The sequence below is a fragment of the Anthonomus grandis genome, chromosome 12 (assembly GCF_022605725.1).
Source record: "Anthonomus grandis grandis chromosome 12, icAntGran1.3, whole genome shotgun sequence".
NCBI classification, from domain to species: Eukaryota; Metazoa; Arthropoda; class Insecta; order Coleoptera; family Curculionidae; genus Anthonomus; species Anthonomus grandis.
The window spans coordinates 12189258-12214367 of record NC_065557.1 but is presented as its reverse complement, the minus strand read 5'-3'; the positions used below and the strand labels follow the sequence as shown (position 1 = coordinate 12214367).

At 31.3% G+C, this 25110-nt stretch overlaps 1 protein-coding gene across 2 annotated transcripts; it reads left to right on the top strand.

Moving 5' to 3' along the window:
* The first annotated feature begins 5366 nt into the window (after nt 1–5366).
* On the top strand, nt 5367–24491 carry LOC126743146 (uncharacterized). 2 transcript variants are annotated; one of them, XM_050450119.1, is made up of 7 exons: nt 5367–5501; nt 15033–15174; nt 15233–15469; nt 16178–16456; nt 16512–17792; nt 18720–19715; nt 21105–24491. In XM_050450119.1, the coding sequence occupies exons 1-7, from the start codon at nt 5388–5390 to the stop codon at nt 24434–24436; spliced, it is 6381 nt and encodes a 2126-aa protein (XP_050306076.1). In that variant the 5' UTR covers nt 5367–5387; the 3' UTR covers nt 24437–24491. The 2 variants fall into 2 exon arrangements, with proteins under 2 accessions (XP_050306076.1, XP_050306075.1); XM_050450118.1 differs by lacking the exon at nt 5367–5501 and adding an exon at nt 12877–13136.
* Nucleotides 24492–25110: the final 619 nt, after the last annotated feature.

The window sequence follows — 25110 nt, the reverse complement described above, 5'->3', positions numbered from 1 at the left end:
GCAACTTTGTTTATAATTATGATATAATTACAATCTATAGTACTAAAATATAAAACTAATCAAACTCTTTTTAATTAATTCCCTTTTAATTCATTAATAAATTATGAATATGATATTAAATATTCTGCTTCTGAGGTTCTAATATCATTAGCAAGTTACTCAACTTACTATTGAACACATACGATTATCTAAAGAAAATTTGAATTCTAGTGCCTTGTAAATGGAAGCAATTTAAATGACATGCAGATGCAAGAACACTAGCCATATATTATTTTCAACTTTTAACAATAATAATTATTAAAGCATTTAAAAAATAGGTAGACGTTTCACTGAAACCTTCTACCTTGTGCCTAATTTTTTAACAAAATACATCTTAAGAATCTTCAATAAGCCACTCGTTAACAAATCTAGGCATTGGCAGTTAAATAGTCTATTAACCATTAAAAAAAAATGTATTCAATTCAATTAAATATAAAACAAATTTTAAAGAAAAAGCAAATAACTACCTACATTGTACCATTAAATCTAGTATTTTGTAGATGTTTGCGTATCTCAAAAGTGAAGGGAATTATTATTTCACAAGTGATGTTCTTGTAGATGCCCATATACGGTTTTACTATATAATTTACTAGTAATGTTTGTGTTTAAAGTTCAAAGCTATTTAGTTATCTTTCTAATATATTTTTTTAATTATAAGTAATTCAACCATATGTTGTATCAAAGATAAAAATGTATATTAGATTCACAATAGTCCAATCAGTTACACATATATATAAGAAGGTCAAAATAAAAAACTTACGGGGAGATAAAGAATGCTCAAAGCCACTCAAGAAAAACACTGGAAAGATTCCTCAATGTTAAAACGAAGATGATAATTAAAATTCGACAAATGCAACTCTTTGAATCAAGATGTAAATATGAAGGCATAGAAAGGGCAACAAGAAGGCGACAATATCATGTAGGATTCAGGAACATACTCTCAATCTCACCTATATTTTGGAGCTCTTCTTAGTGGATAGAGACATGACCTAAAATATTAATTTTTATAGTAATAACTATATGCTGATAAATTTCTTCCAATAGCAAAAGGTCTCAATCTTGTCTAGCAAAACTTCTAGAGATCTCAATTTATGTCAGCAGCCATTGTATTAAAACCATAACCATTGTATGAAAGCAAGGGGGTAATTAATAGAATTCCTTGCTTGGAACTGCCCATGTAAACGGCAGATATGACAGCTGCTAGTATTGAGTCGACTGACTTGCCCCTCTCAAAGACTTCATTAGGCAACAGCTAACTCTTCAAATTCAGGAATTGACCAATTACATAGACATACTTAAGGATACAAATATTAAAATGGTTAGTTTGCTTTTTAACCTACCATTCAAGACCCATGTATCAGTGCCATCTCCAACTCCAACTCTTTAGCTTACATTTCTGATACCTATAGAAGTAAATAATGGTAATGTTAATAGAAATCTAACTGCGCAAAGTCGAGATCATGGAAACTGGAAACACTAAAGATGCCTCCTCCTAAAGTGCCGGCTTTGAAAGCAAGTCCAGCAAGAGGAACAATCACGCCTGGATCTTCCTATCTGGTTTATTTCAAGAAGAAAATTCTATAGAGGATGTCCTGGCTCATCTTGGTTCATATGGATTTAATGGCTGTTTATATGAGGTCATTTAGGGTTGGGGTGGACTCAGATATTACGACTCAAGATCTGAATCTGTAAGTTTGATCGCCTGGCGTGGTTGTAAGGAAGTTTGTAAACTAGAAGTGGTAATTTTTCAACAAAACAATTTTCAACGAAATAGGGCGTACTGATGATACTTATTTTAATTTTAATACTATACTACACCTTAATATACAGCCTTCACGTTCAAAATTACTTGGTCTTGAAGCATTCCTTGAATCTACTCTGAATATTAATAAACTCTGTTTTAATGTCCGCGAGTTAAGTAAAACTTATATGCAGGGGTTAAATCTAATTTCCAAATTTGATCGAACTAATACATCACATGGAGAAAATGTAAATAAATAATGGATGAGATTGTAAATCCATCGATGTTCTGCCATAGGGAGTTGCATGTGAAATAAATTTGGAGGTTACTGGGATCAGTTTTGATGAGTCTCTTATTTTTACAATCTATAGATCATCATTGGAAGATCTTGATACTTTTCTGTACTGCCTTGAGTGTTTTCTTGTTATGACTTTTCTTGTGTTTCTTGTTGTGACCCGTCATTGTCTGATCATATGGGCTAATATTAGATTTCGAAAAGCGCATACCTAACCAAAGTGATGCTATGGGAATTTTGTATCATCCTATAACAGGCCAGGTCTTACTTAATTTGCATTGGTAGATAATTTAGACAATTTTAAAATGTTGATATGCTCTTTGAGGCTTTTGTTGACTCTTTTATTGATGGTTAATCCAGGTGCTTTGCCAAATCTGCGAGTACCGCCCGGCGTTCAGCTGCTTCCAAGTGGTTCAATGCATCTTTGAGAGAAATGAGGGATAGCCTTGATTTTTTGAAACAAGCCCAATCAACAATACCCCACATGCGGATATCGGTGCATGTATGAAGCAAATAATCCTGCCCAGGCTATGTGAAAGATAATCAAAGCCTTCAATAATAATGTTAGGAAAACCGAACATATTGTAAATAATTTGGAGGATTAATTCAAAAGGGTCTAAAGAAAAGGTTGAAAACTACCGCCCTATTTCCCTTGTTCCAATTATCGCCAAGATTTTTGAGACTTAAAGACAGATTGAGAATTTTATTGAACTTAATTCTTTATTTTATGTGAAGCAGCATGGTTTTAGGAAGGAACATTCTACCATCACGACAGTCGGTGACTTATTCAAGAAGGTGCTAATTATAAATACATTTTACTCATTTGAGAAATTTTTCAATACTAATTTTAATATAATTCTATAATAAATGGTTCTTTTGTTAGTATTGTTAATATAATTTTATACATATGTATGTAACCTTTAGATTTTTAATAATGATCCTTTTTTGCACCAATAAATTAATTGAAATAAGTATGATGTGAAGGGGATTCAGAAACACTGCTAGAATTAGCAAAAAATTGTAAGATTTTATCTTGACTAAGAACAGATGGACAGTCAAAGTCAGGCATTAGGAACAAACAACAAGAAATTTGCACAAACTCCTTTTTAGTAAAATGAAACATCAGTAGTTCTAAAGGGATTCCAAAATCATTACTTTTCAAATACAAATTCTTACTTTTGATTTAATCAGTAAAATACAGTCAAGCCACTTGTGGGCATTTTGTGAAGCATAAAAGGTCATATTACATTAGGGTCAATATGGGAGGGACATTTAAAAATGCTGCATTCAAAAGATAGGTCTCAAGCTATAATAGGAAATTCTTTTGAACAAAAAATCCACTTGTCATTAGATTTATTGAAAAAAATGTAGTCACAATTAAATCACATAATGCTTTGAATTCAAGCATTAGGAACAGAAGCAAGTATTGATCGTAAAAATCAGGAAAAATCCATTAATATTATTAAGTTTTAGGAATTAACTACTTGCAAATGTATCATCTATAGTCAAAATAAATAAGAAGAGAGATTTGGGATATGTTTTTCTAAGGAAGATGGCCGAAGATCATTTAATATCTAAAGGAGAGTTATTTTAGGTCACTTATGCGGTATAACAATATTGGAATAATAATTCTTTTCTATGGAGGTTTTGAAAAAAATTGAAAATTGATGATTTATGATAATTTAGATCTCTCTTCTGGCATATCATGAACTAAAACCAAAACCAAAAATAAGAAGAAATGTGTCCTTTTAACTCAATTAGCAATACTAAATTACATCAATAATGGAAAGCTTTGGAAGCAGAAAAAGACGTCTTGAGACAAAGCAGAGTTAAAATACTGTTGGCAGAATTATTGCAAATCAAAATTAAAATAATCAAAAACACTGATGGAACCGAAATAGTTAAAAAGAATATAGAAACCAGAAATAGAAGACTTTGGAATTCACAGACTGTCATAAGCAAAATAATCAGTTGTAAAATTATTTCTATGGGAAGAATAACATCTAAGCATGCTGCATCTGAAAGACATAATTCGTAGGATAATATAATGAATTGAATAAGAATTGCATTTATTAAAGAAAAGCAGTGAATTGATAGGATACCATGTTAGAAGAAATTAATTTTATTTTCTTCTGTCACGATCAACTCACACCACGCTTTCGATAGTCAAAAATACGCGAAAAAGAGGTTTGAGATATTCCCTAACGAATTTAGCAAATTTCATGGAGATTGCCTAATAATGCTCTGATCAAAATTTCTTCTTTAGAAATTCTTGTCCAAAAGAGAGTGTTTTTAAGAGACTAACTATGCGATATTGCAATAATAATGGTGACAATATGCTTTTTTAAGCACATTGTAATCAGAGTAACTAAAAATAAGGATTTATTGATGATGCCCAGAGTAAAACAGGAAAATTAGGAGAAATAAAAAAAAAATCTGAAAAAATAGTTTGAAAGTAGAGTAGTTCTATTACTCCTATGTTTAACTTAATACTTGTTAAAAAACGATCTTATATCTCTATCTATTAAAAAGCCAAAACATATTCTTTAACAATCAGCCTCGTTCACCAAAATTACAGTTATTGTTATACTTTATTAACTAATAGGTGCCAATTAGTTTTTTTTCCAAGGAAACCCATTGTCCATCGGTGCAACGAAATGTCTGGTCCGGCCAGCGGAGGTCTCGATATGCCGAAATAGAAAGTGATGATTCGCAAGGCCGGGTGAAAGTCATCCTTTTTTAAGGGAACGTGAAACAAATTGTTGTAACTGAAATAATTTGGTTAATACCACCTGAACTTTAAAAGCCTCCGGGCCGTTTGTCGCTTTTCTGCTAATAATTCGAAGCTTGTAATAATTAATTTACAAGTGAAGCGTTGAATTCAGAGAGGAGATTAGAAGGGAGATGACGCAATTTTTAAATTGTAATTGGATGTAAATAGTATGCAAAAAAACGAAAGTGTTTTGGAGATGCTATGGATTATTTTGGAAATAAAATTTTATTTTTATAATGTGATCTTACTCCATGATGTTACACTGGATGACCTACTTATTTTTTGAACCAGGGTTCAAGTGAACTAATGAACTAATCCTGTTTTCACAAATATTACTGTATTTCTATTTATTCCTATTATAGCGCCATCAAAGCGAAAATGGTTGTTTATCTACAGATAAAAAATTATACAAGATTTTTACCACTTGAACAAACACGACAATTATTAATAAACGTTAATAAGCGAATTGAGGCATATATTATCGTTATAGTGCACTTTATGGTAGTAGTGATGATGAGTTTCATCTTATTTTAAAAATTATGAATCAGAAAATAAAAGTTTATAAATCAATTTTTTTTGTTATACTTATTGTATGTGGTAATGTAAGCACCGTTGGTTCTTTGATAGTGACGTTTATCAGCACCGAGATAAAGGTAATGTTTTTTCTTGTATAATTTGCAATAACAAATAAGAAATACGGGTTAAAATACATTTTTTTGTGCTGATAGTATCAAGGAACTTGTTGTTGGCGAATTTAATATCAATAACACCATTTAAATATTTTTTTGCTTCATTTGTTGTGTCTAAAAATAAGTAATGAAGATAAGAAATACAACTTTCCTTATATTTAAGAAAGAAAGAAGCAGTTTAAAAAAAATAAAAGTTTTCGAGGGTCCTCATTTACTTTTATGTTATGATGAGATTAGGACGACAAAACATCATCTGTAATGAGCCATTTTGATGATATTATCTCCCTAGACAAAGTAGTACCAGTGGCGCCATCAGTGTTATGGTATAGAGGAAAAAGATTATTGAGTCAATGATTCCAAGAAGAAAATCTCTAAAACTGTGGTTATCTCCTAAAAAACTAGATAACGGTAAAAAAAATTTAAAATAACATCAAAGCCTTAGAAACATAAAAAGGGCCATGAAAATAACGTCCAGGGCATAAAAAAGTTACTCTCAAAAGTCTGGAACAGTATCTTGAAAAACATCTTGGAACCAGAATAAGTTTTGTTTAAAAAAATTTCAAATTCTGGAATAAGATGAAAAATTATTTTGACTTCCTGGAAGACATTTCAAATTACTCCAAAGATCTGGAAAATGGGATAACGTTTCCAGTTTATCATCCTATCAAAGAAGAATGTTAGAGAGGCAATAAAATTACAGATTGTTTCAAGGACTATTTCTGTGTATCAAAAACACATTGTTGAGGAAGGAGAATAGGCATTAAGAGAACTCAATGCAGAGTTATAAACTAAAAACCTGACATCGTTAAATCAAGAGGTGTCAGGTCCGGTGAGTGAGCCGGCCACTCTACGGAACCTAACCGACTAATCTACTTATTTGGATAATACAAAGAAAATCGCTCTAAAATCACTTCTAAAACGTAAAAAATTATTTCCAACTTTTGGAAAAAAATAATTTCAACAAATGCCTGGAATAAAACATAAAATTTCTTAAAATGCTTAAAATACATGAAAAATATTTCCAATTCACGGAAGAGATTAAATGTCTAAAACAAAATAAATATATATATATTTAAAAGCCTGCGACAAAAACTACTTTCATCACCATAAAGATTACCTCAAATGATTGAGTCCTAGAGATGTTAACTAAAATCACCAAAGGAATTGAATAAGAGTCTAACTTTATTGGATAAGAACATAACCTTTTATACCTCTCCTAGCACCGATACCAGAAGACACTGTATTGTTAGGAGGTTCCTTCAAGTTTGACAAAGTAAACAGGGATGAATGGAAAATAGGAGGAAGACAGCGAGCGAACAGTTTATCGGATCACCTCTTCCACCGATCAACCCGAGCCCTACGTTGGACTTACTAAGAGATAAATTTCCCATATCCTAGATAACTGGCCACATCGGAGAAAATTGTAGTAGGAACAGCAGTTTCCGACAAGCCGAAGAACTGATATGTATTTATTTATTGATAAATGGGCAATCCCAATTACATTTATGTTAAGCTTTTAAATTCAGAACAGTAATACATAATTTATGTAATATACCTCACATACAGAATCACAGAAAATGATAAGGTAGTAATAGTTAATAAGTTCTAACTAATGTTTACTAAAACTTGTCCCAGGAATTTGCTATTTGCTAAGATTCAAAAAGGTTAATGTTGGTTTGCTAGTCTGATCGTTCGAGTGAGCAAATTATTAAGACCATAGTTAGTACGGTGTATTGGGTAGTGACAACTCAGTAGTTCTTATGGCAGTGATGTGGGCAATATTAAGCATATTACGTATATCTAATTCAATATGAATTATCCAAGATATTCAAATTATTTGCTATTTACTTTAAAAATGTATATGAAACTAGTTGAAGAGCATCAATATGAACCCCATGATCTCCTGTCGATCATATAAAGGAAGCAGACTCCGGATAGGTATGAACCAGGGCACAGTAGAGTGTTTTTAAAGCAGCAAATCTCCAAAGTTTTGATTACACCCCTCAACAAACCAATCATCTCGAAAGCCTTATTAATAACATTATCGAAGTAATGAAGAAAACTGTATTGTGCTTGTATCGAGAGTGACACCCAAATCTTTAAAAAGTTCCTTCAAGAGTATAGGGACCGATCAGTTAGTCGAAATCATTAGTATTTCTAGAATGAGAAAAAGTCATAATCATACATTTAGTTGAATTGAATTCCATATCATTTCTTTCACACCAAACCATCAAATTATTTAGATTATGTTATCTTTTAAGGGTTAGGTGGGATGATCAAATCAATTTAAGACTCAACCTCACATCCAACTTAACCTTTAGTTGGATGCTCAACTCCCCTATCATTAGGGGATTTGGTTAAACAGCTTAATTTTAGATCATCGGCAAACAACAAAAATAGGCAGATAATAAATCATTGATTAAAATGTGAAAAAGAAGTACCCCAAAATGAGAGTACTCCCGATAGAACTTAAATAGTTTTAGAAAGAAAATGCCAATTTTAGCATCCAGTCTACGATCAGACAAGTACTTATGAATCCCATTCAATTTGTATAATGCAACAAAATATTGTAAGATACTCTGTCGAACGCCGTTGAGAAATCAGTGCATATTGTATCGACTTGATATTCCTACTCCAAGACATCCGACAAGAAGTCCATCTGAGTAAGAAAGTTTAACTACGTAAATTTGAATGATCTAAGGCCAAACTGCTGATTAAATAGTAGAGGTTTAAGAAGAAGGGTGATGATGTCAGATACCAAATCTTTAAATACTTTAGGGACTGCACTAAATATACTGATGGAAGGGTAGATTTTAGGAAACTCTTTTTCCATTGGTCTGAGAACAAACCAATTTGAAGGGACAGATTGAAGATGTGGTACGAGGATCTGTAGAGATTGAAGCTACATGGTGGCCGAGTATTTTTTCAGTGGTATCAATAAGCAAATTGCAATACAGATAAGTTAAAGAAAAATATTTAACATTGATTTAAAAGGCGGACTTAAACTTAGCCGACAGCTGTTGAAAAGTCTTGTGTTAATACCAGATCGAGAAGATTTTTATGTGAGGTAAGGTATAAGTTAAGTTGAAATAAGTTATGGAAGTAATATGTATTTGACATAACCTACCCACTTAACTGCTGGCTCTATTACTGTGGAGCCCGCCTTAGCCCCTCTTTTTCCTCTATACCATAAGGGAAGTTAAAATCACCCATAATATGTAGAGTAGAATTCAGTTTTTGAAGAGCGAGTAAGTCCAAAGTTTCTGAAAAAGTAATGTAAGATTATGCTGATAAATTGGAACAATAACAGATCCAACTTGAGCAATAACGCGGTGCGTTTTATCAGGAACTTGAAGACATTTACTTGGTATAGATTTGTATATGGCAATTGCCCTTTCCTTCCCTCTTCAAGTCACTGGTGTTCGTTGAACTGTGCTGGCGATAGATTTTTGGATTATCATAGGAATTCCTTGAACATATCGAGTATGCAAGTCCCTTTCTCCATTGGATAATCGTTACGTAAATTCAGCTCTTACTGTGGCCTCCGCTTCTGCCTGCATCTTGATCAGGTTTAGACCTGAATATTTTTAGCCTTTAATTTGGTTCTGAAACGAATCATAAACCATGCTTCCTCTTTGAAGCCTTGAAGAATGACTTTAAGAGCTCTGTAGCAATTTTTATTAGATTTTCTGATTCAAACTGTGTTTTTCACGCTATGTATTAAGTGATACTAGAGCTAGGATAAGGTAGCTGGTGTCCTGGTACAAAGGCATTATAACGGACTTGACTGGAGTCCTAACAGGACACTGTCCACTGGGTGCAAGTTGTGGTGTGTGACGAAAGAAACTTCATATCATTTTATAGAAGAATGCGAAAGATGGGCTAAGATCAAGAAAGAAACATTTGAAAGTGTCAGTCATGCCCATTTAATGTGACCTCTCAAAGACTTTTGACTCTGTGTCACACCAGTTATCATGAAACAAATTAGAATATTTTGGAATCAAAGGTAATGCTTATTTAATTACTTTAGTTGAAGTATCCCCACCATCACAGCACAGCTTTTATAGGTCTTTTTCCGTCAAAATTGGAACACTCTTTTGGAAATGGTGGAGGAGGTAACAATAATTTTAAAAATTGGAAATTGAAACTGGATCCTACAAAACCTACTAGCTTTATTTTTCGAGCAATGCGTAATCGACAGCATATAATTACCCAATTAGATACAGTGACAGTCAATCATATAAAGACATAATTCAAAAATTAAAAATATTGTTTTTGGTTCCATAATAGAGCCCGGATTCATATCTAGTTTCTAAAACGGAAACACATTATCCTTATCAAAATATCTAATTAAGGTATAAAATTCTGATTACACACCAGCTCACATAACGACCGGCTAATTTTTTTATATTGCTTCTAATAAGTCGTTATTAACATGATCCAGCGCACTAAAGAAAGCTTAAACTGTAACTATTTTTAACATGATTTATCTGTTCAGAAAGTGTAAAAAGTTATGTAAAAAATATATATATTATTACAATTAGAAGTTCCACTAAAGAATGGTCTCTTCAATGCATTAAAATCTTGACAACGATCATACCAATTAAAAGCTTTTGTTTTGAACGTTTTATCGCTAGTTAAACAGACCGTGTAGAGCAATATGTAGTTTTTAAATTTATTAAATAATAGTATCAAATTGACAATATTTAGATTAATAGTCCTTTTGTTGGAATCTTGATTGGAGTCTTTAGATTGAATTAAAAAAGTGTGAAGAATTTGAGAAGAGATAACTAGAGATTCATAGGAAACTAGGAAAAGGATAAAAAAATTATTTAAAACTTAAAAAATTACTACTTACACTAAAAAAATTACTTGTGTAAATGATTACTTGTATACTTGTGTGAATGAGAAGTAGTAAATATGAAAGAGAAAGAAACGATAAGAACGAGATAAGAACAGGTAAGAAGATTCATCTAAAAAATCTGAAGTTTAGTTCGAAGAACCGAATAAGAATGGGGAAGTAGTAAGAAATAACGAGAAGGATAAAAAATTTGACTAAAGCTATCTGGAAAAAAATGGGTTTAGATAAGAACAACAGAAAGAACAAGTGACAGCATAACAAAAAGAGGCGAAGAAGAAGAACGAGATGAAGTAAATGGAATAAAATTATGAAAACTCTGAAAGGATACCAGGACGAGCTAGATGCAAAACAAGAAGTATTGTCAGTTCCAAGTTAAGGCTTCTTAAATACAGTATTCCAAAGACAAAAAATAAAAAACAAAAAACTTCAAATCTCGGTCTCCAAACATCTTTTTACTTAGCACTTTAGTACTTAGCAGGTCATCAAGCTATAAGGTCTGATGATGCTTTATTAGCGAAACATGTAACCTTTGTGACAAATAAAAAGATGTTTTGTGTTCGAGACTTGTTTTGTGTTCGAGAGTTTTTTATTTTTTCTCTAGTTATGTAGGTCTCTTTGTGATAATGGACGAGTTCTTTCAATAGTATTCCAAAGATACAAAAAAGATACACATAATCCGAGAACTGTAAAGAGAGCAATAAGAAAAAAACGCGATAGGAACCAAACGATCTGATAAAGATCTTGGATTGTAAATTGATAAAAAATAAGGATCTAGATGAAATATGTGATAGATACCAAAGAGACCTAACATTGTTTATGAATGATCTGATTAGAAAATAGGTAAACAAGGAAAAGAAATGGAGAAGCAAAGATAAAAAATTGAAGTCCTGGATCTGATGTAAGTTGAACGAAAATGTAACATATAAGAGCTGAAGATTATTTTTAAACAGATTTTAGAAATAAATTGAGCATATTATACTGTTAGTAGCATTCAAATATTTTTAAGCAAAAATAAAAAATACATAAAAAAAGTCGACCTCGAGCAAATGATGTCAGGCAAGGAATAGCAAGATGAATTCAGACAAAAAGCAGCAAAAAGAACAAGAAGAAAAGCTTAAAAAATAGAGACGACGAATTTTATAAAGAAAATAGGAATATAATGATTTGTTTCCTTTAGATATATTGACATTCACAGCCTTAATTTAAGAAAGTAATATACTTTATATACAATATAAACTACTGGGTCTTTGACTGATGCTGATCTTAGACCATTGCTATTTAAAAGACGATTTAAAAAAGGCCTATATAAATACAGGAATATAAATATAAGAAATACGGAGAATAAGAGAGATGAAAAAAATTAGTAGATCTGTTAAAGACCCTAAAAGGTAAACTGAGCTAAAATGAGACACAAGACTAACATTTTTGAGCTTAAAATGAGAGCATATCTCTAATAAATTTCTCGAAAAAAAGCTTACTAAACTCAATATACCACTTAATTATCCAAGATGGGCCCTAAGAAAACTTTAAAACACTCGCTGAGAAAAACAATAACACTGAGTTAACCAAGAATAAATTTGGTATGACTTTAGTAGAGATCTAAAAAAAAAAGTTTAGGTCAAAGGACATAGAGATGGTAGGTGCTAGTGCCAATGTAAGAAATCCGCTTTAGATGAATAAATAAATACCACATCCAGAGAATAATTATTTAAAAATCATTGTATGCACCACTTAATTAATTACTAATAACCTACTAGGACCTTTTTTCAGCAATTCTGACAAACAATATCTGAACTTGAATGAAATACCGGTTTTTAAGGGTTCCTTTAACTTCCTTCCCGAATACCGAATTCCGGATTCCGACTTGGCCCTTATTAAAAACTGCAACTCCAGTATCTTTACGACTTTTTTATACATCAAAGTCTTTAATTCAGAATGACACTTTCACAGAACGTAACTGCTTATTATTGTTTATTATAAAAACTTGATAATAGTACTTGTAAGTTAAGATGAATCTAAAAAATCGGTAATATATAAATAAATATAAAATTGTCTACAGATACTCTTTATCCAGTGACATTAGTTTGTAATTAGCAACTTATTAATAAGCCTAAAATAAACATCATATTCCTGTCATACGATACCAAACAAGCGAAATATTAATTAATTTTCCAGTTTCCTTATATAGGGTAACCAAAATAATTGAATAATTTTATAATGTTTAAATAAGGAAAATTAAGATTTGCTAAATTTTATCATTAAGTAATAATTCAACATTGTTTTCAATCTAGTCATTAAATATAAATTATTCTTTTTGATTAAACTGATGACATGTCAATAAAATATTCCAATTCCGATTTTGGCCTCTCGGTATAGATGCTACTATTATCTGATATCGATATAGAATTGAAACCTTAAGCTCTTAAGTATTTGCTAGCATTCTGTTATATACATTTAGGTATTACCATAACAGCTGTCTCTACAAAATAATGACAAAGTTTACCTTGAGTCTACTCGGTACAGTCATATTTATGTCAATAAGATATAGTACTAATGAAGATTCTAATTATTGTAAAGTTTGTGATTTTGCTACTGTTATATACGCAGATATATCTGAAAAACCTCCCTATCCACCACCACTTACAACTCATACTGCTGCTATAGAAACTACCATTACTACTACAGGTTGTCCAAAAACTGAGTCTAATTTTTCCCCTGAACCTTATACTTCTGTTCTGGTAAGTACCAAATAATTTATTGTCCAAAGCTTTCAATTCATAGTCAACAGACATCAGGGGATTGAAGCGTATGAACAAAAGGTCACAAGTTCGAGTCTTCAATGTTTTTTAAAATTTTTATATTTTCACTTATTTTTCTAATTTATAACGAAATTCTTCAGATTCATTTTGTGTTCATTTATTATTTTATAAATGCGAAATTTTGATGCTGGTTTAATGTTTGATCTCTCTTTTGGTTTTTTTATTTATTTTGTTCATATTTGTCTTAACTTTTATGAACAGGCTTTCATTATGACAGTTTTTGTTTTGCTTGGATTTTTTCTATTTTTGTAATATTTTGTTTATTTTCTCCAAACTCTTTTAACATTTTAACTTTATGACATATTCAACTCTTCTTTTTATGTCATATTTAATCAAATTTTTACCACCACACGTCTCTTGACTTCATTTTTCTAGTTTTGCTAATATTTTATCTCATTGTTGTATTCGTCTACTCCTTTCACTACTAAAAAGTTTCTTCTTTATGTAGTTTTTTAATTTTTACTAATTGTTTTTTTTTTCTTCTTTAAGTATCTTTTTCTATGAGATTGTCTCTACATACTTTTGGAAACTGTTTCTTTTAAGTTTTTAAGCCAAAATATCATTCTTCTTTTAACAGATCTTTATACTAACGAGTCATAGAACCTCATATATCTCATCTCATTGAGAGTCTAAGACTCCATGCAAGAAAACTGGAAATGCATAATATTTTAGCCTCAGAATTCTTGATCTACACCAGGGATTTACGTGTTGACTGAATGCGAATCTTTACTTCTGATTTACTATCCATGGAATAGTTGAAAATTGTATTTACGTATCCTCTTACATGATTTACTACATAATAACATGATTTACTATTTTCTGAAGGTCTTGCATGTTTTCGGTGAAAAGTACATTGTTCAGTGGGATAACACTAAATCCTCTTCCACCGTAAATATTCCATCTAAGTAAAGGTTAAAAAAAAAGTGGTAACAGAACACATTCTCGCCACTTGAGTTTCACTGTTTTTATCAGTTCAGATAGTCCATGGACATATAAAACTCAAAGTCACACTTACTTGTAAGACCTTGACTTTTTTTCAATTATGAGTATAGAAAAGTGGATCTCTTTGGGCATATTGAATTTTTTCTTGGAATTTGTATTTTTTTAGTATATTTTCCTTTTACAAAACTTATTTATTACTAAATCTTAATTATTTATTTTCTCTTCTAAGGCTACGTCTCCCATTTTCTTCAAAATGATCATTTCTTATTATCATATTTTTCAGACATTTTCATTAATGTTCGAGTTTACATCCCCCGTATTTCGTCTTTAAATTTAGTATATAAATGGAAACTGTGCATACTCCAGCTAAATAATCATTAGCAATATGTCATTTTATTGTGCACACGATTACATATGCAATTACCTATATATAATCGATCAACATTAAATACGTAATAAATAGGCAATAATTTGACGTTCCAATTCGCTAATTTATCTTCCACGACCATCTGCCATTTTTTTGTTTACCTGATATCAGAATATTTATTTGTTATCCATAAGCATGAAGTAAGAACATGGGAGTTTTTGCATTTTCACTAACGTAAGTTTACAGTATGATGGCAATACCCATATGTATATTTCCTAAAAGATTTAACAATTCGACTGTCGTATTGTAAATACCACTTGCGTAGATGAGATAATTAAATTATTTAAATCCTGGTAACTTATTCATCATTTGCAGCTACCTAATTTTGGAACATTTTCAATAGTTGTTCTAAATAATCCCAAAACTTTTAGTTCTTGTAAAACATAAAAACACCATGTAGAATTGTTGTAGAAAAATAATTGAGAGAATCGATATATGCATTTTAGACATGCCCATCAGTAAACCAAACTGTAACAGAGCTAAATCAAACAATAGTTTGGCCAGAAACATTGAAAAATGAGTACACAGCCTCCGATCCAATTTGCTTAGATAACACGTTCAGAGTTGTAAAGAGGCAATGTGAAGAAAGTAAGCAATTCTCAATGAAACATTATTTTATGTATGTTTATTTTAAAATCTGTTTTAGATGATTGGGGCTCTGAACCAGACTGTCCAAAAATTCAACATCAAATAAATCCTTGCCCACCGGGTCTTACTTCTCACAAGTCTAGATACTGCATTGAAACAGTTAAAGAAACTACTTTTCCTCCCAATTGTAAATACGCAAATAGAATTCCATGGGATGATGTGGTGCAGATTTTCAAATTTTCAGTTCCTGTTTGGATGCCTGTTAGAAGAAATGTCTCTGATCAGCTTGGAATTGGTAAGTACAACGAGATTCAATTGCATTGCAACTATTATTGCTCTTTTTACATATTTCCTTGCATAATGTCCATTAGTATAATGTAAGATTTTTAGCGTTGTAACATTATATTCTCAATATCATCATTTGATATTGCGTTCTCTATAACTAATATAGCATTCTTTCGATGACCTTAATACCTACAAAATCTATCTGGTACTGACTAACAGATAGTGGACTGAAATCATCTGTTCCAGTGGAGGTATCTTTTCTAATTTACCTCAAATTCCTGATAACTTCTTTCCTACATTACCGTGACCCTAACCATAACCTCTTTTTTCTATTAGAAACAACGAGTATTACATATTATATGCTATGAGGGTTTTTAGTTACAAAACGTATTCTTTATAGTGGTTTCTCTCTACCACTTAGACGCTGGTAAGAAAATTTTAATCTCTGAAGAAAGTTGAACTATATGAGACGTGGCATAGAAGCTATTTGATAATTTATAATGATATTTGCCTTCGTTATAAAGAATGACTGGTTGGTGTTCAGCGTTTTCCAGCAGCTTTGTCCCATTGCTTGTATTAATAATTATTGTAGTACTGTTTAGTTTACCAACCAACTGTTCTACGCGTCCTTTCCAAGTTGATGTGGAAAAACAAATATTTTAAATTTTATTTAAGAATGCCAATTTGCAAGAAAACATCTTCCTTATTAATATTTTAGATGTTTATCGCTACATTGAACCAACTTACAAGTACAAAATACCATATCAGCTCTGCACTGATAGCTGTAAAACCTTATTTTACAATGGTACATTCACAGATAAGGAATGTTTAATCTATCATAATACTTCCTATGTAGAAGCCGTCAGTTGCGATGACAAATATACAGGAATATGTGTTTATGATGCTGTACCTCATCAGAAGACCAGTTTATGTCAAAATCTTCAACCAGGATGTCAACCTGGTGATTTTCAAGGAAATTCCGTATGTTTTTGTGAAAGTAAGAACCAATCTAGTTGTGTCATTTCTAATGGTAACAAAAAAGTTTTTTTCAGCCGAGAGTCGGATGGTTGGTGATCAAGTTTTGGCAGAATTTCTTTCCCCATACCAGAATCTGTTATTTACAAATTCTTGCAGAATTGGGTTGCAAAACAGAATGGAATCTGATACACCTTTCATATGGCATAACTCCTTAACACCTTTAAATTATTCTTATTGGTCTCCTGAAGTCGAGTATAATAATCAGTTTGGGGTATTTACCAGTAGAGGATGGATTTTAGCTGAAAGCTCCGATACACCTTGCTCTTTTTATGAATTAAGTATATCGCCAGAAGAAGGAATAATTGAGCTAGCAGAAGAAGATTCTTATAGCACTTTATACTTACGAATATCCAAATATAAAAACTTCCTATTTGGAGAAGATGAGAAGCCTCAAGCTTATTGTTTTACCAACTCGGGTGCAAAAACTATTATTGCCCCAATAGAAAACTTTACTACGACTCAAAACACAAGTGATACAGACTATATGATAACGTTTAATGGCTTAGATCTAGATCAGTCAGGACCAGGTTACTATTGGTGTGAAGCATTCTTATACCCTGATTTAAAAATTGTGTCATCTAAAGTGATATTGCTTAAAAACTTTAAAGCTGAATATGTGGCAATTTTTAAAATGAAAAACTATGAGCATAAACTATCATCATTTCCACTGACACCAGAGAACTTGGAAACACTGCAGAACTTATTCCGAAACGAGATTCCTTCTACCACTACCTTCTATCCAAGGATTTTTAAGATTAATGCAATTGATGAAGAAAAAAAGGAGTTAAATATTACTTTTCATCTGACCTCCTCAGAAGCTACCGGTAGCAGTGAGGAATTTGAATTATTAAGAAATATCGCAAAATCTCAAATATTATTTTCTTTTTTGGATTTTCGAAAAGTGGATTATTGCCCTAATATCACCACCTGGCATATGGGCACGAATATTAATTGGCCTGGAGTAAAAATAGGATCTAAAACTCATCCGTCCACTGGTTATTGTGTAACATTTAACGTTACTTTAATTCAGAAAAGTTGCACGGGAAATTTTATAGATGGAGCTTATTGGGTTGACGTTAAAGACTTATGCCAATTTTATCCAAAATCTGAAGTAACTGAGGACTTACTAGATATTTCAAGCAAAACAGATGATGATCAATTTGAAGATGCTTTGAACAGGTTACTTACAAAAGTAAAGGAATATTTTAATGTATTTAATACTTTGGATTTGGTTATTACAGTGAACTTCCTTAGGGATATTTCTCTCAAGAAGCCAAATATTGAAACTTTTTCTGGTAAGTCAATAGGTATTCAAAACAGATATTTTCATTTAAAAATTAGCGGTTTTGTATATGTTTTTTTGAGAAGCTGATATTCAATTTTGAGTTTGCTGATTTGCAGCAGGTTGACTTCATAATGGAAAATGCAAAAAAAACTGTTAAGAAAATAATTACCCTTCATATTCCCTTTAATATTAGACATTTAAAAAAAAGAGATCTTTGACGATATGGTGACCCTTTCCAGAACCACTCAATTATTTCCATTATCGCAATTTTAAATGGTCATTTAATATAATCCATATAACTTATTTACTTAGAAGAGACTAACCAAATATACATTTTAGAGATCTTATTGAAGCTCTAGTTTACCACTACCCATTACAAACAGCAGTCATAGCACTTAAATAAATTTCTTACCAATTTCTAATGAGTTGGCTCTTACTCTACCCAGAGCCCATCAATCCTCCATAAGAGTTTTTCAGCCTACAAAGCAGTACTTTAGATACTACTTGAATCCATACCAGTGAGAATTGCGAAAAAGCTAGATTGGTCCCATTATACTGGAACCATCGACTTTTAAAATATTTCTTCAACCAAGATCTAACGACAAGTCACTAAGATTCTAACGAAGAGTCGTCTTCTAGAAACTTTAATTATATTTTACATTTAGAAGAAAACCTAACCTTGATGAGCTTTTTACAGTATCAATATCATCTGAAGCAGTTGTTACAACTGGAGCTATTACCATACCCTTGAGTTCTTCACAAACTTTTAATATATATAAGCAAGAAAAGAATAGAAATCATGTTGTTTCTTGATTTTTTTCTAAGAAGTCGACTTTGTGCAAGGCTAAGAACTGTATATTACAGCCCTTAAGATATATAGAACCGCTAACAAATTTTCCATTTTACTTAACTAATAAAACATTTTGTATTTTTTTAGGTGTTATAAACTCTCTAATGGATATCCAAAGAATAGTCCTAGTCAGTGCCCAATTAAATTTTAAATCAACCGACATTCTTCTTCAGATAATCGACCAAACGTTAAAAAATGGTGATTTTGAAGAAAGCAAACACTCAAATTTTGCAGTTAAATTAATTAACGTTGCCGAATACAATGCACGGGGCATTCAAATTTACAATTGCACCGACAACAAAAACTGCAACATAAGAATTTCTGAAAGTTCAAGCATTTTGAGTCAAGAAGATGCGGTGGCTGCTGTAGTTCTCAGTGATGAGCTTTATAATCAAATTATTACTTACAGTCAAACCAACGCTAGTTATATTCCCAAACTGATCCTATCCGTGTACTATGGATCAAATTTATTCATTGAACTGGATAGTACCAAATCCTCTACTTTAGTGTTTGGAATACAACTACCAGATTTTCCAGAAACCTTCGAAGGCCCTATATCCATTTATTATTATGCCAATATTAATGCGTATTCAACTCTCTATAACTGCTCTTACTGGCAATTTAATCTTACTGAAAGTGGATCCTGGGTTATAGAAGATACACAAAGAATAAATGAAGCTGTTGCTTGTAATTTTTATCACTTGACCAACTTTAGAACTCCTTTTATCGTTGAGAGTATAGTTGAAAACGAAACTATACATAAAGTAAACATTACTACCAAAGACCCATGCAAAAATACTTATTTGGGCAAGTTTTTAAATAGATTTTGCGTTACTAACAACTTTACATTTATCTCTGAAGACTTTATATTAACTCCATCCAAATCAGTTAAGATGGTCTTGGGTCAGTTGAAAAATACTGGAGTTTCAGGTTTAACTATTAATGATATATTGGAGTTGGTCAACATAATGACGAAAAGTTATAAGAGTTTATCAAAGTTCGATCTATTTGTTGTCATGGGATTCATGGAAGAATTGAACAATATTACTGGAAATGAGACAGTAAATTTAACTCAGTTGATAGGTAAGTGCAGTTGTTGATTTGTAAAGCAATTTTTATTTCTTATACATTTTAATTAGTAAAAATGTCATTAAATCGCACTGGTGATTTTTCAACATTTGTTAGTATCATGATGTCTTACTATCTCTAAAATTCAAATTAAATCCTTGAGCTGACTACGAATGCTAGATACTTTTCCAAGTTTTATATGAGACCCAAGCAACTTATTTATCGTTTTAATTAAATTTACTTTAATTTGGCCTTCTTGAGAACTACAGAATTGTAGAAAACCATTTCTTAAAAATAAATCTATTAATAAATACCATTTGGCCATTAAACGGAACTAAAATCTTTCAGATTATTGGTCAAAGTACTTATTGTTCTTCAATCATTCTCTGGAATTCAGCTATTTTCTCTCATCCATACCAAGCAATCTTAATGTCAAATTAGAAAAAATTTAGATTAAGGAAAGATGTAAATAAAATCCTAGACCTATAGATCTATAGGATATCATTTTTAAGTAAACCTATCATATACACTCTCCTTGCTATCTAATTCTTTATCAATTTTCCATCGTATTATCCTATACTATACCTACTTAGGTATAGTACCATCGTACTATACCTAAGTACGTGAATTAGTCACCTGCAACTCATTAAGGATGTATATGTGACAGACGAAAAACAATGAAAAACACAAAGTCACGGTCTCACAACATTTACTTAAAGCTACACGTGTTTCGCTCTATTCAGAGCATCATCAGGCCTTAAAAAGCCACTAACGTTGGCAAAACAGTAAATAAACATGAGATGTTTATTTACTGTTTTTTTGTTTTATTTACTGTATTTGATGTTTATTTATTTATAAATGTTGTAAGGCCATGACTTTGTGTTTTTCATTGTTTTTCGTCTGTTGTATACGTCGGTCTCTTTGTGAAAAATGGATGAGATTTTCTTATTTAATAGATGTATATGTGCATGGTGACATTTTATATGTTATATAATACTTTGTTCATCACTACAAAATTTAATTCTTCTGATATTTCACACTTTTCTTTAAGCAGGTGATAAATAGGTTTATAAATATGAATTTGAGGTTATTAATATTGAAACAGAAATACTCATAGAGTAAAGAATAATCTAAATTAAAAAAAAAATAAAATCTTGACAGGATTAAGACAGATTACATTATATTATGTACAAAAACTAAAGGTTCATAGAGTAGGATTTGAACTAAGTCATATTTATTTCATCAGTATTTAAAGATACAAAGAATATACTTTGAAATATCATTTGATTTCTATTTTTACTTCATATTAGCTATATATTCACCATTCTTACCACTTTTAACATAAATAAAGGAGTTTGGGGTTAAGTATGTTTTTTATTGCAATAATGTACATTTCTATTTAAGGTGTTATGGATAATATAATGAAGGTTCCAGCAGCAACCATCTATGAAGCACAAAAAAGATTTAAATTTGTGGATACCCTAATAGATACAGTAGAACAAACCATAATCAAGGCAGATGTAGGACACCAGTCTGGATGCAATTTTGCTATCAAGATTCTAGAAATCACTAAGAACATTAGCGGTTTAACACTAAGTAATTGTTCAGTAAATTTAACTTATTGTGTTATGAATGACAGCCAATGGCTTCAAGGATATGAGAATTTTACCACTATAGATACGATAATAATGTTATCACCGGTTTTACATAATCAAATTTTAAATTATGCTAAAAAGAATTATGCAAATTATCACCCCAAAATGGCTGTATCGCTTTATTTACCAAGTAATCTGTTTATCAGCTCAGATAATGTCACAAGTAATCCTAAATTGGTTTTTAGTATCTTGCTTCCAGGTTTTAACGAAACCTTTAAAGGGCCTGTCACTATAATGTATACTAAAAATGTAGCCACTGTTAAGTATAATTGCTCTTATTGGAAATACAATAGTACTCTTAAAGGTTATTGGGAGGTTGAGAGCAGTAACACCAAGGACCAGCACGTTGTTTGTGAGTTTTATCATCTTACTACATTTGCTATATCTTTAATGCAACCTAGTGCTTCAACAAATAATCACGCTTTGCAAACGTACTTGGGTGATATGCCTGAAAAACACTTTATGAATTACGTTAACTTGCAACGCAAAGCATTTAGTCATATTGCAACAAACAGTTTATATCTATCCTCTAAAATGTGTTTTGTAAATTTTGTCACTTCCGCTTTTAATTTGGAACAAGATACGACCTCATTTTATAGGAACAAATCTTTGTCTAATCCATATTTTTTAGAACCTAGCTTATTTCAGCAAAATAGTATATTTTTTTTAAATGAAGCTAATACTATCGAAGGCTTCTTACAGATACTTAAAACAATGCCTTTGTCAATATTCACCTTAGACACTTTAGCAGACCTGGTTAACTCAATCATGAACTTAGATCCACAAGAATTATTTAAAGCTCAAATGTCTTATAAAGCTGCAGATGAAATTTTGTACCATATTGATAAAATTTTTAAAACTTTTGACGATACCAACGAGGCTAGACGTGAAAATGTGTTGTTTGTTACAGTGTCCAAAAAAGACGCTTCACATTTTTATGGCATCTCTATAGATGAATACCAAGAAGTTGTATGTATACTAAACGAAGAAGAACTAAATGCTGATAATAGTTTTATAGTTTCAATAAGCCCAAAATTACATCAACAAATTAGGGATGCAAATACACAAATAGTAATTGCAATTTTTTTCAAACATGTCCTATTTCCTTCCAAAGAAAATCTGGATCCTAAACTTCCCATTGTCGAAGTGCTTATCCCAAACATAAAAGAAACACTTCAAGGTAATATTTTGATTAAATACAAAGATGCCATTAAAGGTGCATGCTCTTACTGGAATTATCACATAAAATCCAGTAAGCCTGGCTACTGGAACCAAGAAGTAGAGTCAAGTGTTTACAGTAATTCCACCGTTTGCAAATTTAACCACGTCACCCATTTTGCACTAGTTGCTAGTATGCATAATATCACCACGGACTTAGAAGAAATATTAGCATCAAATTTAACCAGCATTGAAAAAATTACCCAAATTGACGCCATAACTTCATCAAATCACAATAATTTAGTTGCAATAGACATATTTCTTATATCACAAATTTTAACGGGCACATTATATGATGGGCCATTTCCAGGCTTAACTACTAGAATAATTAGTAATTTATTCAAAGTTCCTAGAGAAGTTTTACGTGAGTCTCAAGAGATTCATTCGGCCACCGATATTATTTTGTATTGCATTGACGAAATTGCTAGACTCTTGGATAATTCAGAAAATCATCAACATAATTTTTCACTTATAGTTAAAAATTTGGAAAACACCAATGTGACTGGAATTATTGTACATGACTGCGAGACTGATATATGTTCTATAGAGCTTCTGGACTATTACGTTGATGTTGCCAATTATTCCAGTAACGAGACTGTGTCAGCCATGGTGCTTTTTGATAAGGGTTTGGTAGAGCAAATTAGGAATTTAACAAAAAATACTACCATAGCAATTTCTTTATTTTACAACGATGCTTTATTTAATGAAATTAGCTTGGAGCGAAACACATCTAAGATATTTGGAATAATTTTTCCTGGACTTGTAAATTCTAGTAACTTGGAAGGCAATGTTTCAGTGATATACAATGTGGGTACCAAATCCACTAAAGATAGCAACCAATGTGCTTATTGGTACTATCATCCAGATCCTTCAGGTGACTCTGGAAATGGTACTCCAGGAGAATGGATGAAGGATAATAATAAAAGAAGAAAAAATAAAATGGCCATTTGTAGTTATACCCATGTAACACATTTTGGCATGTTATTAGCCAATGATAACGAGCTGGATGATGATCCAATCTTGGATTTAATTACAAGCATTGGATGTGGTCTGTCAATATTTGGCATTATTGTCATCCTGCTGACTGCCATGCTGTTTAAAAAATGGAGAAGAAATACTGGCAATATAATTCTTATGAATTTCGCTGTGGCAATATCCTTGAAAATAATTGCATTATATACCAGTGTATATGTGAGAAATTACGCAACGTATATGATAAGTTGTACAATTATAGGTGTTATCCTCCATTATGCAATTTTATCTGAATGTACTTGGATGTTAACAGTGGCCATCTTGCAATTCAAAAGGTTTGTTGAGGTACTAGGAGGTCCACCAAAATATGTTCTTATAAAAGCTTTGATATGTGGTTGGGTATTTCCCCTAATTCCTGTCATTTGTATAGTTTGTATTGATCCGAAAAACTATGAAAAGGGTTTGGCAAATGTATGTTATCCTTCAAATCTGGGTTTATATTTAGGCGTGTGGCTGCCGATACTTATGATCTTAACAATAAATGGTATTATATTTATTTTTATTATATATAACGTCTTCCATAAAAAAACCGAGTGTATCGACACGAATCATGACATTTTGTTTCAGTGGAGACTGACTTTATTGCTATTCTTCATGTTGGGATTGAACTGGGGATTTGGGTTTTTAGGCCAAATTAAGGGAGATGTTTTATTTACGTACTTATATACTATAACTGCTTCCTTACAAGGATTTATACTATTTTTGTTTTTTATTGTATTTAATAAAAGTACCAGATTTCTGTATACCCAAAGTGTTAAGCAGTGGTTTTATGCGAGAGGAATTTTTAAGGTTTGGCAATCGGATAAATCCAAAAGTAGTAGTAAAAATTAATTAATTTATGTGATAAGTTACGTATTTTTATTAATAAAGTGAATAAGCATTGTCATTACTTGTTTTATTATTTATTTTACATTGTTTGGACTAACTTAATTTTATATTTTCTCAAATTATATAATGTTCGCTAAACGATTACAATTGTATACATTAAAATACTGAAACGGATGTCGAAAGTGCAAATAGAATTTTACAATAGGGAAATGAGGCTAGTAGCTCACATATTAGTAAAAATCGCCAAGATTTACTTAAACTAAGCAAAATAAATGTTGATATAAAAGGATTTTTTTCCTGTAATATCTTCAGAAGGTTCATTAGTCTAAGAGTCACTGGAAATGTAGAATTATAAAAAATTTATATTCAACATCAAATTCATAATTATTTATTGATGTAGAGAAGAGTATTTAATATTAAAAAAGCCATAACCATTGGTACATGAAGATCTCGTTTGACAGAGATTATGTGGCACAATTGCGACCACATTTTTCTTAGCGTAAATTTCAATGGAATATTTGTTTGGTGTTTTTTCAGTTTGCAGTGCCCCAAATAATTTTTTTATGCAGATGCAGGTTAGGTATAAATTATGCTTTTATTCGACATAATCCATTTTGCATAGAAAGTAAAATTAAGATTTAAAATGTACTAAATTTAATGACATTTTTGTGGCTTCA